We start from the raw sequence: 12,472 nt of genomic DNA, 5'->3' as shown, positions 1-12,472 counted from the left end.
TAAATCATGTGATCATAAGAAGTCAACGACGACGAAAGCAGCAGATTCTTCAAGCAACATAGTCATCGTTCGTGAGCGACTTCAGAAAACAACAAGAACTCTTTAACGACGACGAAAGCAAGAGATTCTTCAAGCAACTAGTATCATTGTTAGTGAATAACTTCAAGAAACAAAACCGACGTGTCTTTTCCTACGACAACGCAAGCTTCGTCTCTCATTAGAATCATTCAAGAAAACATCGTTATGAGCGTTTCCGGCACTGCAAGAAACAAACCGAACGCGTCTGCAGCATCGGATTTTCAGGGCTCGAATCATCGAAACAACGCGCACGGGGGAAACTGAAGCCAAACCAGGTCGTCCGCTAAATAGAAGGAGGACCGAGGCCGTGTGTCGTTATCGGAACACCGTGACTTCCCACAAAAAGCAAGCTAAGTACAATTTTTTATTCATTTGGAGTAACTTTGAGTGTTTCCTTTGCAGGTCGAATTTCGTTCCATTCCTGTGGCTGAAGTTACGAGACATTCTTAATCTTACTTTTTTACAGAAATTATCTATATCATTGAGATTTCGCTACTGCGAGTTTTTATCTTTGAGTGTCTGTTTCCAGAAGTTCTACTGAAATATCATAATCATATACTATGTTAATTTTTATCATTTTGGGTGATTATTAATCCCTTACGTAACAAATCATATTAAACAGTGAATATGCGTTTACGCAGTGGACGTCTGTATTTATACAGATGCATGGATAGGGTCGTTAAGCACCGTAGTGATTAGAAAACACACAAAAAAAACAAGTGGAACACCCGTACAAATCTATATAAATTAGAGGTAACACTATTTCGGGTCATGACAATAAATGCTCCTTTGCAAAGTCCCGATCGCAGTTTAGCCTTGAGTTTTGAGTTATATAAAATATCGAACCTCAATGACTCAAACTCAAACTTTAAAAATATGCTGGATTGCAAGGAATAACATGTCTGTAAAAAACTTTCATCAGGCTAAATGCGCTGACCAGGATCCCTCACTATTTCAAATTTTAGCAAAGAATGAAGTACAAACAGTTAATATTGAATACAGTAGAGATAACTTGTCTTATTAGTAATCGCTCAGTCCTAATAGTTCGTCATTCATTGCTTTATACGTAACCAGCAACATAATGCTAAAAACACACAATACGTTGCCGATGGTAATAAAGAGAAGGATCCTAATTATTACAAAAGAAATAGAAACAGTAGCCGTTTAGAATCAAACAAGCAAACTCGGTTACTGTGTCACCTAGTCAAGCGGTCAAGGTTAGTCAAAAACTGCCGAAGTGTTCAAAACATAGCAAATTCCACACAATAAGCGACTCTAGCAGAGTGGGGAAAAGCGATGTTGGTTCATACCAATATCTTTTTGAATTAAAAAGGATTTTCCTATGAAACACACGACCGTATAAGTAATCAGAGCAGGTTTTCGTTTAATTTTGTTTAATACATTAAGTTATAATAAATACTGGTGGATTAAGCCCAACTGTACGCGCCGTAAAAATTAGAATATCTTGTTTTATTTCTTTAGTACACGCATATCTTGTATTTACGGACTCACCGTCTGTTGTTCGAACTTCCCTAATGAGAAGTCCGGATAAGCGAGCGCTTACAGATACCTCTATAGTTATAAAAAACATTGATCTGTATGTAGTGTAATTGTAAGATCCATCTAGGGGTATACAAAATATTATCTTACATCCTGAAAAATAAGGCGTGTTTATCAAAGGAAAATCCTATAAACCTTCAAACATAGTAAAATCCGTTTCGAACAAAAATGAGACAGTTAATCAAATAATAACTTATATAAAGGAACTATACATTTGTCTCATAAATCGTAAACATGTTCAAATGACCCAACAGAATTCTCCCACAACCGCAGTCGTACTTTGCACGCAAAATCTCGAGAAGCATGCACCCTCGAATGTCTTAGTGCGTGTAAAAAGACTTTGCTGGGAAATGAAATTTTAATCCTTCCCGACACTCTGAAATATAACGGTTTTCCGCGAACAAAGCCCTAAAAAGTATACATATCGTGGATACGGAAGTTATAAATATCGCATTTTTTATTGTTGCTAATTTTAATCACGCCCAACCAGTAGTGGATGAATCTCTCTGATAATCTATCTAAAGTAAAGTCAATTCAAGCAGAGGTGATTCAGCAGAATTTTTTTTTTATCTTTTACCTGAATACCAGGAAGTTTCTCCACTAGCGAGTGATCTCTGGGAAAAACGGATGTAATTTAACACAAAAAATACGGTCTAAGGACAAACATAAAGCTATATACGTACAGTCGGCCACATATATTAGTAAACACATTTCAGCCACAAGGGTGGATGTGATCTGGTAACACTGGAACTGTGCCTCCAGACGTACGATGAAACCCGCCCCTCCACCGTGGCCACCGCCCTCCACACGTCTTCCCCCAACATTTTTCCCTCCACCTTCACACCACCCTTTCAAGCACACGTTTATAACTTCTGCTCCCTCCCTCTAATTTCTCCTTTAAGGAAAATAATACAGCTGAATCTATTTTGTAAGTTTATTTTCTCATCATGGAGGCGAGAAAACCCGTCTGTTCAACTTTAGTTGTAATAATATCATCACTTGCTGTTACCGACAGAAGAATTAACTCGGTTTTCAAGACGCTCTCTTGTAATAATGGGATTTAGCTATCTACCAGTAAAAGCCTTGTCTATCAAATAACAGCATACCTAACTACTCTTTAATTGTAATATCAATATGCCGCATTCCCCATTCTTATTATTACAAAGACAACTAGCTTCAGATCGTGTATGACGTTACGTAACTCAAATTAAGCATGAAGAAATAAAGAAAGCATAAGTTGAGGAGAGAAAGACCTCCATAGGTCTAGAAGACACTGAAGGAGGAGAAACAAAGAGACAGTTATAAGAGAGAGGACAACAGCAAGAAGGAGGCAGAAGGAAAGGGGAGACAGTGTAATAGAGCTGAGAGTGTGGCTGGTGTCAGAAGGGGCGCCATTACCCTCTTAAGTAGTATAATGGGGGTATAGGTCTTGACTTGTCATAGGGGTTATTATGGGAGTCGATTCTTCCTTATGATTGGACGTTTGTTTGGTAACAACCGAAATTCATTGGATTAAATAATCGTACTTTTGTGCATGATTTTAACTGCTCGGCATACGTCTACAGTTATCGATGGCAAGCATGTGCGTTTTTGTTTGTTTGCGTTCGTTCTGCAGGTGTGAATTCCAACGTTAAGAATGTATCAGGTAATAATGAGATTATATCCTTATATATATATATATATATATATATATATATATATATATATATATATATATATTATATATATATATATATATATAGATCTCTCTCTCTCTCTCTCTCTCTCTCTCTTCCTCTCTCTCTAATATATATATATATATAATATATATATATATATATATATATATATATATATTATTTGACGTCCAAACCTGATATTAGTAAAATTTTAACGTTTACGTAATTAAGGGACAAATATTACAGCACCCTATAATTAAGGATACGCAATTGATTGAAAAATAAACCATTTATTATAAAATGTGATATAATAAGATATGACCAAAAACAAACTATTGCTGAGTCTCAATGAAAAGCACATTACACTTCAACCAACAACAATATCTTAGTTTTATTAAGATTTTTCTGAACAAATTCATCTCGCTACCAAAAAATGTTTCCTCCCTCTGTTACAGTATCAGTAGTCCAGTCCATCCACCATCGTTGGCGATGACATCTTGTCGTCTACTGGGGACGGAGGCTACATGATTGTAGACGATGTTGAATTTTCTGAATATCTCCCATTCGGACATGGTGTGCTGAAGGATGATCGCTCTTAGGCCTGGGATCCAAGAGTTAAGGAAAATAATAGAACTCTGATCCTATTCTGCAGGTTTATTTTCTCATCATGGAGGCGAGAAAAAAACCGTCTGTTCAACTTCTGTCGTCATAATATTATGACTTGCCCTTACCGACAGAAGAATAAACGTTTTTGCGAGCTCTTCTTGTAATCATGGGATTTGGCTATCTACGATAAAAGACGCTATCTAACAAAGTGAGCTTACAACAACCTTGAGACAATATGTGGGTTGTTTGCGTTGTGCAAAAGATATTGAAGAGTTACCGTGAAGGGCTTTAGGCTTCTGGGAAACCATGAATATTCTGTATCCGTGTTACCAATATACATAGGACCTGCCAAGCGAGGGCCAATATTCTCTCTTCCTGCCTCCACCACTTCATCATCTCCTCCAATAGCTCAATTAAATGCTTCGAATTCTCTAACCGAGTCGACAAGCGAGTTACCATCACAACCAAAGACCATAAAGGAACTAACTCACGGAAGAAAAAACACCTCTCGTCTGAAATGGAATCTGCGCAAGAGAAAATCGTACTAAGAGGGAGAATTATTGGAATGAGAGAGACTGGACTCTCAGTGTCTGATATAGCACAAGAAACTGGATTAACAAGAAAAACCATTATATAAGTGGTGCAGAAGATGGGAAGAGGAAGGTGATCTTCGCGACAAGGCCAAGACCTGGGGCTCCAAGAAAAACTACCTCCCGGAGATGACAGGAGAATTCTGAACGAAGTAACGGCAAATCCCTTCACAAATGCATGTGAAATACGAGACAATCTTGAACTGCAAGTTTCCAGTGAAACGGTACGACGTCGTCTCCACAGTGCTGGAGTGCACACAGAGTTCCTGCCGTAAAGAGAAATTACAGGAGAGACATCGGATAAACCGCCTCCATTTGCCCGGCAGTACGTCAACGAAGACTTAGGTTTCTGGGCAAGAGTTGTTTTTTCTGATGAGAAAACATTTGCGTCGACCTCGCACGGACAGTTGCACTGTTGGCGACGCAATAATACGAGATACTCAAGCGAGACATCTACGAACAGCCAGAAGACGGCCCACGTTACCTGTAACGTGATGGGGAGGGTTAACTTATACACCCTGGGTGAGCTGGCAGAAATACAGGGAAGATTCAACGCCGACCAATACCTTGAAATACTGGAAGAGGTGATGGGTCCCAACTGTTCGAGCCATGGCATTTCCCTACCCAGAGCGCATTCTGTTATGCAAGTATAGTTTATCTCATGCAAGTAATGTAGTTTCATCTCGCAAATGCAGTAATAGGGAAAAATCCCTGATGTAGTGCTGGTTTCATTAACTTGTATTATTAACTTGTTCTATTTAAAACGAACTTGTACAAAATGTAAAAATATATGAGTTGTTGCGAGTCAGAAGAGAACATTTGAGCTCCGTGAGAACGAATCAGTTGTATGGTGGTTGGTTCTTGAGGTATTCGCCACTTCTAGCCTCAAACTTTCAAGGGTGATTTTTTTCTTGTTTTAAGAAACTACTCACAACGTTGTTTCCTTTTTGACTCGCAACAACTCAGCACTGAGTGTGTAACTACAGAATATCTGATATTCATTTGGTATTAATTTAGTAGCCAATGGTAATGCTATTATTATTATGATATTATTATTATTATTATTATTATTATTATATATTAGTATTTATTATTATTTTATTATTATTATTATATTATTATTATTATTATTTTATTATTATTTATTTTATTTATTATTATTATTTATTTTATTATTATTATTATTTGATATATTATTTTATTATTATTATTATTTTATTATATATTATTTTATTATTATTTATTATTATTATTATTATTATTTTATTATTATTTTATTATTATTTTATTATTATTATTATGATTATTATTTTATTATTATGATTTTTATTTTATTTATTTATTATTTAATTATTTTATATATTATATAAAGTAACAAGTCCACTTATGTAAAATGTGTATTAACAATACATAAAAGACGGGAGCTTTTCGTCTACTTGATCAGTAGATCTCAGCACCGTACTGATTTTCCTTTAAAAAAAAATATACAAAAAAGTTACGAAGTACAGGCAGGACTCTGGAACCGTCTCCAAGGGAGATAACAACCAAAACAAACTATCTCAATCATGTTATTCCCTCGTTCAAATGTCTGGCCAAAAGACTAGCCGATCGTCGTGGTTGAACTACCTCTTCTGGAGACTGTTCCAGAGTCTGCCTGTCCTTCGTAACTACTTTGTATATTTTTTGAAAAGGAATAATCAGTACAGCTGATGAGGTCTAACTGATCAAGTAGACGAAAGCTCCGTCTTTCATGTATTTTTTGTATATATTTTACATAAGTGGACTTTTATTACTTCAAGATATTCCAGTCACGTTATGGTGATATATATATATATATATATATATATATATATATATATATATATATATATATATATATATATATGCAAGTATCATATGAGGTCATTTGTCGGAAAGGTGAGGTGGCCATAATCTTTAACGTAAGGTTCCGTCTCCCAGTTCAAATCTCTCCTTCTTCCTGGTTTGTAAAGCTAAGCGAAATTCCACCTTCTTCCTCTCCACGATAGACATCAACTTCACGTGGCTTATGGCTTCGAGCTCTTTGGGAGGGGTCCAAGGTGGAATATCTCTCTCCGCTTTTCAAACCAGGAGAAAGGAGAGATCTAAACAGGGAGAAACAGGCAGAACCTCTAATAAAGATTATATCCAGGTTCTCGGGCCATTCCACTGAGGGGTGAAAGATTTATATTTCTGGTGATAGAAGTTCACTCTCGACGTGTTCGGAAGTCACGTAAAGCCGTTGTTCCGTTGCTGAATAACCACCTGCTCCATGCAACGTAAAAACACCATACACAAACATTAGAAAATATACTGTTTCGCTCTCTTCTTATACTTTGTTTCAACAGGAAACTCTCACTCTCGTCATTAGTGTCCTTGTCACAAAAGGTAGTGCGTGCTATTTACTTTGAAGAATTCGAAGTAGCAAGTCGTCTATCGCTCCAAGAATGACGGTTTTTAGCTAATACTGTGAAATGTGAAAAGGGTCTTTTATCTTAAATTATTTTTCCCAAGCTGACAAGTTTAAGAAGGCTCTAATACGTCATGATTTATACCTTATTTTTATCAATTTAATGAGTTGTTCGTTCTGTTTTATGTGGAATCTGTTTGGATTTCTTAATTTCCGTTGTTAATAATGAATGTGAATTCTGTGTATTTACGTGAAGTCATTTCTTTCTTGTATGCCTTTTTGTTCTCACCTCCTCTCATAATACTGGCATCTGACTTCGATTACTTCTGGAGCAAAATACAGAATGATTTACACGAAAGTGTTTTATTAGTTCCATGACACCAAATGTCCATATCTTTCCCCCATGCGTGATGTCGTACGTCAACGAGTTATTACCTGTCCGCTGACTGACACAATAGGCTATTCGGGTATTAACTTTTTTATCTGCTGTTTGATAGGAGTGAAGGATGCTAGAGAGCCGAAGAATGATTTCCCACTATTAATTAACAGTTAAGATTCATATCAGCACGTCATACGACAGTGCCGTAAAGGAATGCATTATATCAGATACTTCGGAGCTTTTGGAAGCCCCCATAAGCGTGGTTAATTTCAGACTCAGTATGTTTACGTACGTAATATATATATATATATATATATATATATATAGATATATATATATATTATATATATATATATATATATATATATCTATATATATATATATATATAATATATATATATGTATGTATGTATATGTATGTATATATATATATATATATATATATATATATATATATATATATGTATGTATGTATGTATGTATATATTATATATAAGTATATATATATATATATATATATATATATATATATGTATATACTAGCTGACCAACCCAGCGCTGCCCGGGTAATCTCTGAATGCCACTAATAAACTCTCTCTCTCTCTCTCTCTCTCTCTCTCTCTCTCTCTCTCTCTCTCTCTCTCTCTCTCTCATTCCTGTTGAGAATATTGCCTCAGTTACATTGCCCAGTATTTTGACATTTTACATTTCACCACTTCTTACCCCGCATTCCTATCGGGGCTGAACTTGGACTTAATAAGGTTTGGGAGTGACACTATTCATCGAGGAAGACATTGTCATAGGATCCTGGGTTTACTTTCGCTCTGTACTTTGGCCGGTTTATTTATTGATATAATGTACTCAAGCACTGATAACAATGCATGGAGCGTCGTGAAGTGATGTGTGTACACAGACTCTGGTGGAAACTTTATAAAGTACGGGAATAGTGCCAAATAGAGACTAAAATAGACAGGGTATTTGGAAACGTTTGTTTTTACCCCGAGGTCCTTTTTCTATGATAAATTTTACCTGTTCTCTTTGTTGTTTTATGAGACAGTACTAAAAACAACATGGATTTGTTTGCAAGCCTTTTAAGGAGAAAGGACTCCATTGGTCTACAATTCCTGGGAGGTTATATGTCCATCGAAAAATGTATGTATTGTGATATTCAGAGAATTGAAACTTGATATTGCTGGCATTTTGGGTGTACAGAATGTCAGCAGGAATAAAGTAGTAGTTAAGTTCAGCTCAGAGAACAAAGTCTTGGAAATAGCAAGGCAATATGAGGATAAGCATATAAAGATAAATGAGGTAGATAGTGTGAAAGTTGTGAATATAAGTACCTCGTATACATATGTGTCGGTAAGGAATGCACCCTTTGAATTGTCTGATGAATTGATAATAAAACATTATGAGCAGATATGGAAAAGTGGATTCAATAAGAAGCAACAGATTCAGTATGGAACCCTGAAAGGCCTGCTGAATGGGATACGGACAATAAAGATGAATATTAGAGATAAAATTCCTCATCGATAAGTGTGTCTGGGTTTAACTTAAGTATATTATATAATGGGCAGAAAAGAACCTGTTACAGATGCGGACAAGCAGGCCATCTAGTTAAAGATTGTAACATCGATATTATGGAAGGAACTACTATGTGGAATGAAAAAGACTTTCCTGACATAAGCAGGCAAAGAAATGATAATAAATCAGAGAAGGATAATGGTGATAATAGAGAACAAACAAGAGAAGGAAATAACACTGAGGGACAAGAGGTAAGTGATAGCCAAAGAGGAATTGATATTAGTGAAGATGAGAAAATGATGTATACACAAATAGTGAAGCTGACAACGGTCCGAGAGGAATTACTCAGGGAAACCAAGAAGGTAAAAAAATAAGAAGAGAAGGATTAGAAGAGAGAATGAAGACTATTTAATGAGTGAAGACAGTGGCGACGAGATAATTATGTGCTCGTTTGCAGTTATCTCTGATGAAGTTGTGCAAGAAGAAGAAGAAGAAGTGCACAATGAAGAAATAATAAAGGAAAAAAAGGTGGTATACGACATGCAAATAGTAACCGAAGAAATAGTCAACAGTGAAGAAGACGAGCTGATACAACGGAAAAAGAAGTTGATAAAGAAGAAAAGGGTGAAGGTGAAAATGGATGGATGTTGAGTCTATGAGGAATACTAAAATTCCTGAGGAAACCTTAATAGGGAGTGAAAAGAAAGGCAACAATAGAAACTAAAGAAAAGGGCAATAAGAATAGGAACGGAGATCAAAAGTCAAATACCAGTACGACAATGGCAAGCTACCATTAAAAAGGGACAATGGGCAGAAATGCTTAAAAGTATCTAATAATAGCGAAGGAGAATGTTTTGTTTTTTTCTGAGTTGTCAAACCCTTAAATGAAAGCCAGGATATGTTTGTTGATAATGTAGTAGATCATGGTCTTTCTAGTGATCAGAACTCTGGGTAAACACAAACATGATGATAATGATAACTGTAATGGTAAAAATAAATGTTCTAAGACTGGTTAAAATAGGTAAATAATTAGTATGCATTTATTTTAATATATCCTTAAAAATGGCTTTAGTCCACTGCTTCATTAAATAATTGTGGTTTAAATGAGCTTAAAAAACACGTTGAAAGTAAAGATGTTAGTTGATAAATATAAAATTGATGTATTATACCTTCAAGAACATAATATTAGAGTGTGAATAGGATAAAATAATTAGAGGACTACTTTGAGGTTGTAATGAATATGCCTACTAGCTTTAAAGGTGGTACGTGTTTTCTGTTTAATAAAAAGTCAAATATTTCAGTTATTAACAGTGAAAAGGATGACACTGGAAACATATTATTTACGAGGATACGGTATAATGATATGAAACCTCTCCTTTTTGAATGTATACGCACCATTAGGCTCAAGTAAAAAGAGAGAGAGGGAGAACTTGTTCTCTGTGGATATCTTGTATTATTTAAGGAACAACATATCAAATTTTGATTTTTGCTGGTGACTTCAATTGCGTACTTTCGGGTAAAGCTGTTCGTACAGGTAATGAGAGGTATATATCAAAAGGTCTTAAATCTTTAGTACAGCATTTGGGATTGAAAGACGCTTGGTTTTCATTGAACAATATTCCCGAATATACTACGTACATTCTAGGTAATTATGCTTCAAGAATTGACCGTGTGTATGTGACTCACTTGTATAGTAATATTAAGAATTGTAAAAATATTCCATTATCTTTAACAGACTATAATATGATTAAATAAATGATTTCTGCTTAATAATCGTTGTAAAATAGGTAGAGGAATATGGAAGTTAAATGTTTCATTATTGGAGAGGGACGACTTCATGGAGAAATTTGAAAGATTATGGCACTTTTTAAAAAAATGAAAGAAGTAAATACTCCAACATTATGGAAGGTGGGGGGATACATTTGTGAAACCAAAATTAAAAAAAGAGTTTTTCATAAGACTGTCTAAACAAACTATACAAGAGAAGTATGGCACTCTCAAATTTTTGCAAAATTATTTTGAATACATATCAAGTAAAGCTTCTAAAAGTTACAATAAAGTTGAAGAGTAAAGGCAATTAAAGATAGAATGAAATCAATAAAAGATGAAATATGTGAAGGAATAAAGATTAGGCTAAGGACAGAAGAGAGAGAATAAAAGGAGAGAGATTAGTTGCACATTTATTAGTAAAGTGAAACTCAGAGGGAAGCGAAATAGTATTAGGCAACTGAGGTTAGAAAGCGGTGTGACGCTCGACTAAGAGACACTTCTGCTTAAAAATTAAGAATTTTTCGAACTAAGAAACTAACGCACGAAACAAGTTAGTTTCGTTTGGTAACAACTACCCTGTTGTACAAGATCTTCGTGTGTCTAGCCTGCACACAAAGGAAATGTCTGCTACTGAAAGACATTATACAGGCGACTGGGAGATTTAGTATAACAAAAACTCCAAGAACGTCGCTACATACATCCGATTGTTAAAAAGACTTTCTGATAACACCGAGATGAAACTATGTCATCTAAATAGATGGGTGGATAGATTATGAAATTCAGGGATAAAGCCAAGCACTGGAACCTATTTTGGTTATTCAGCGTCTGCAGTGGAATGAAAAATAACTTATTAATGTCTTGTAAATGAAGGTGATGATAACCTACATGGAATGGCAAAGTAAAAAACCAAATTTTAATTAAAAGAAGAAATAATCTAAATGATGCACCGTATTCGTTAGCTTAAATGAATTCTCTAATTAAACCACCATGGTATGTTAAAATCCTTACATAACCTTCTTGCGGGAGCGGTTAATAAGGTTTGGTAAGTAACGCTCGTAACTTCCCCTTTGCTTGCAATGGTTATTTACACATCGACTGTATCTACAGATTCTCCCGTGAGGTAAACATTCCTTCACTCGCAAGTGTTACTGGCGTGAAGTTGTGTAACGGTTGGGGGAATCGCGTCCACGGGACGCTTGCTATCTTACAATAAATATTTATATATAAAAAAAGTTGGTATGAACTGACATCCATTCGAAAATCTTGACAACTATATAAAAGACTGTTTATTTTTAATAAAAATAGCATTTCTAGATAAACGTTTTATCACTGCCAACACAAGGTAAAGAGAGGAGGATCTTTATCCAGTTATCCGTTCTATCTGGTCAAGAATACGAAAAACAATATAATACTTGGATATGACATCACCGTTTAATGACAGAAAAGCACACGCGAAGTTTACGCAAGGAAAAACAATAATCATAGGCTACTAATGCATAAGCATAACCTACTATACATTTCAGGTTTATCAAACCTATATTACCGCGGTCAGTTTTTTAGGCCAAAGCTCCAAATCTCCACTGAACAGAAAATCAGAACCACAGAGCACACACCAAACCGTGTCATTTTATTTTGCCAAAGGCATAATATTCCGCACTGAACGGTAACAATCCATTTGAAAGGCAAACACTATACATCAGAATCGCATGAGCCCTCCCATAAAATAAAGCCTTCTGAACAATAGCAATTTATGTGATATCCTAGGCAAACTGTCCAATATACCATTACCAAATAACCGCATCACAAAACCCAATTTCAAAAGTTATGCTCCCACGACCATTCGAATCAATCTAAAACCTTTTGTATAATTGTTACACCT

At 35.4% G+C, this 12,472-nt stretch overlaps 1 protein-coding gene across 1 annotated transcript in view; it reads left to right on the top strand.

The window, feature by feature from the left end:
- Nucleotides 1-8,954: 8,954 nt before the first annotated feature.
- LOC135209321 (PC4 and SFRS1-interacting protein-like) overlaps nt 8,955-12,472 on the top strand; it is a 26,737-nt gene continuing 23,219 nt past the window's right edge. The window contains exon 1 of the mRNA XM_064242025.1: nt 8,955-9,185. Within this exon, the coding sequence (XP_064098095.1) occupies nt 8,955-9,185 (231 nt within the window). The remainder of the gene's footprint in view (nt 9,186-12,472) is intronic.

Source organism: Macrobrachium nipponense, chromosome 37 (genome assembly GCF_015104395.2).
Source record: "Macrobrachium nipponense isolate FS-2020 chromosome 37, ASM1510439v2, whole genome shotgun sequence".
Taxonomy (NCBI): domain Eukaryota; kingdom Metazoa; phylum Arthropoda; class Malacostraca; order Decapoda; family Palaemonidae; genus Macrobrachium; species Macrobrachium nipponense.
This window is presented reverse-complemented; position numbering and strand designations above follow the sequence as displayed.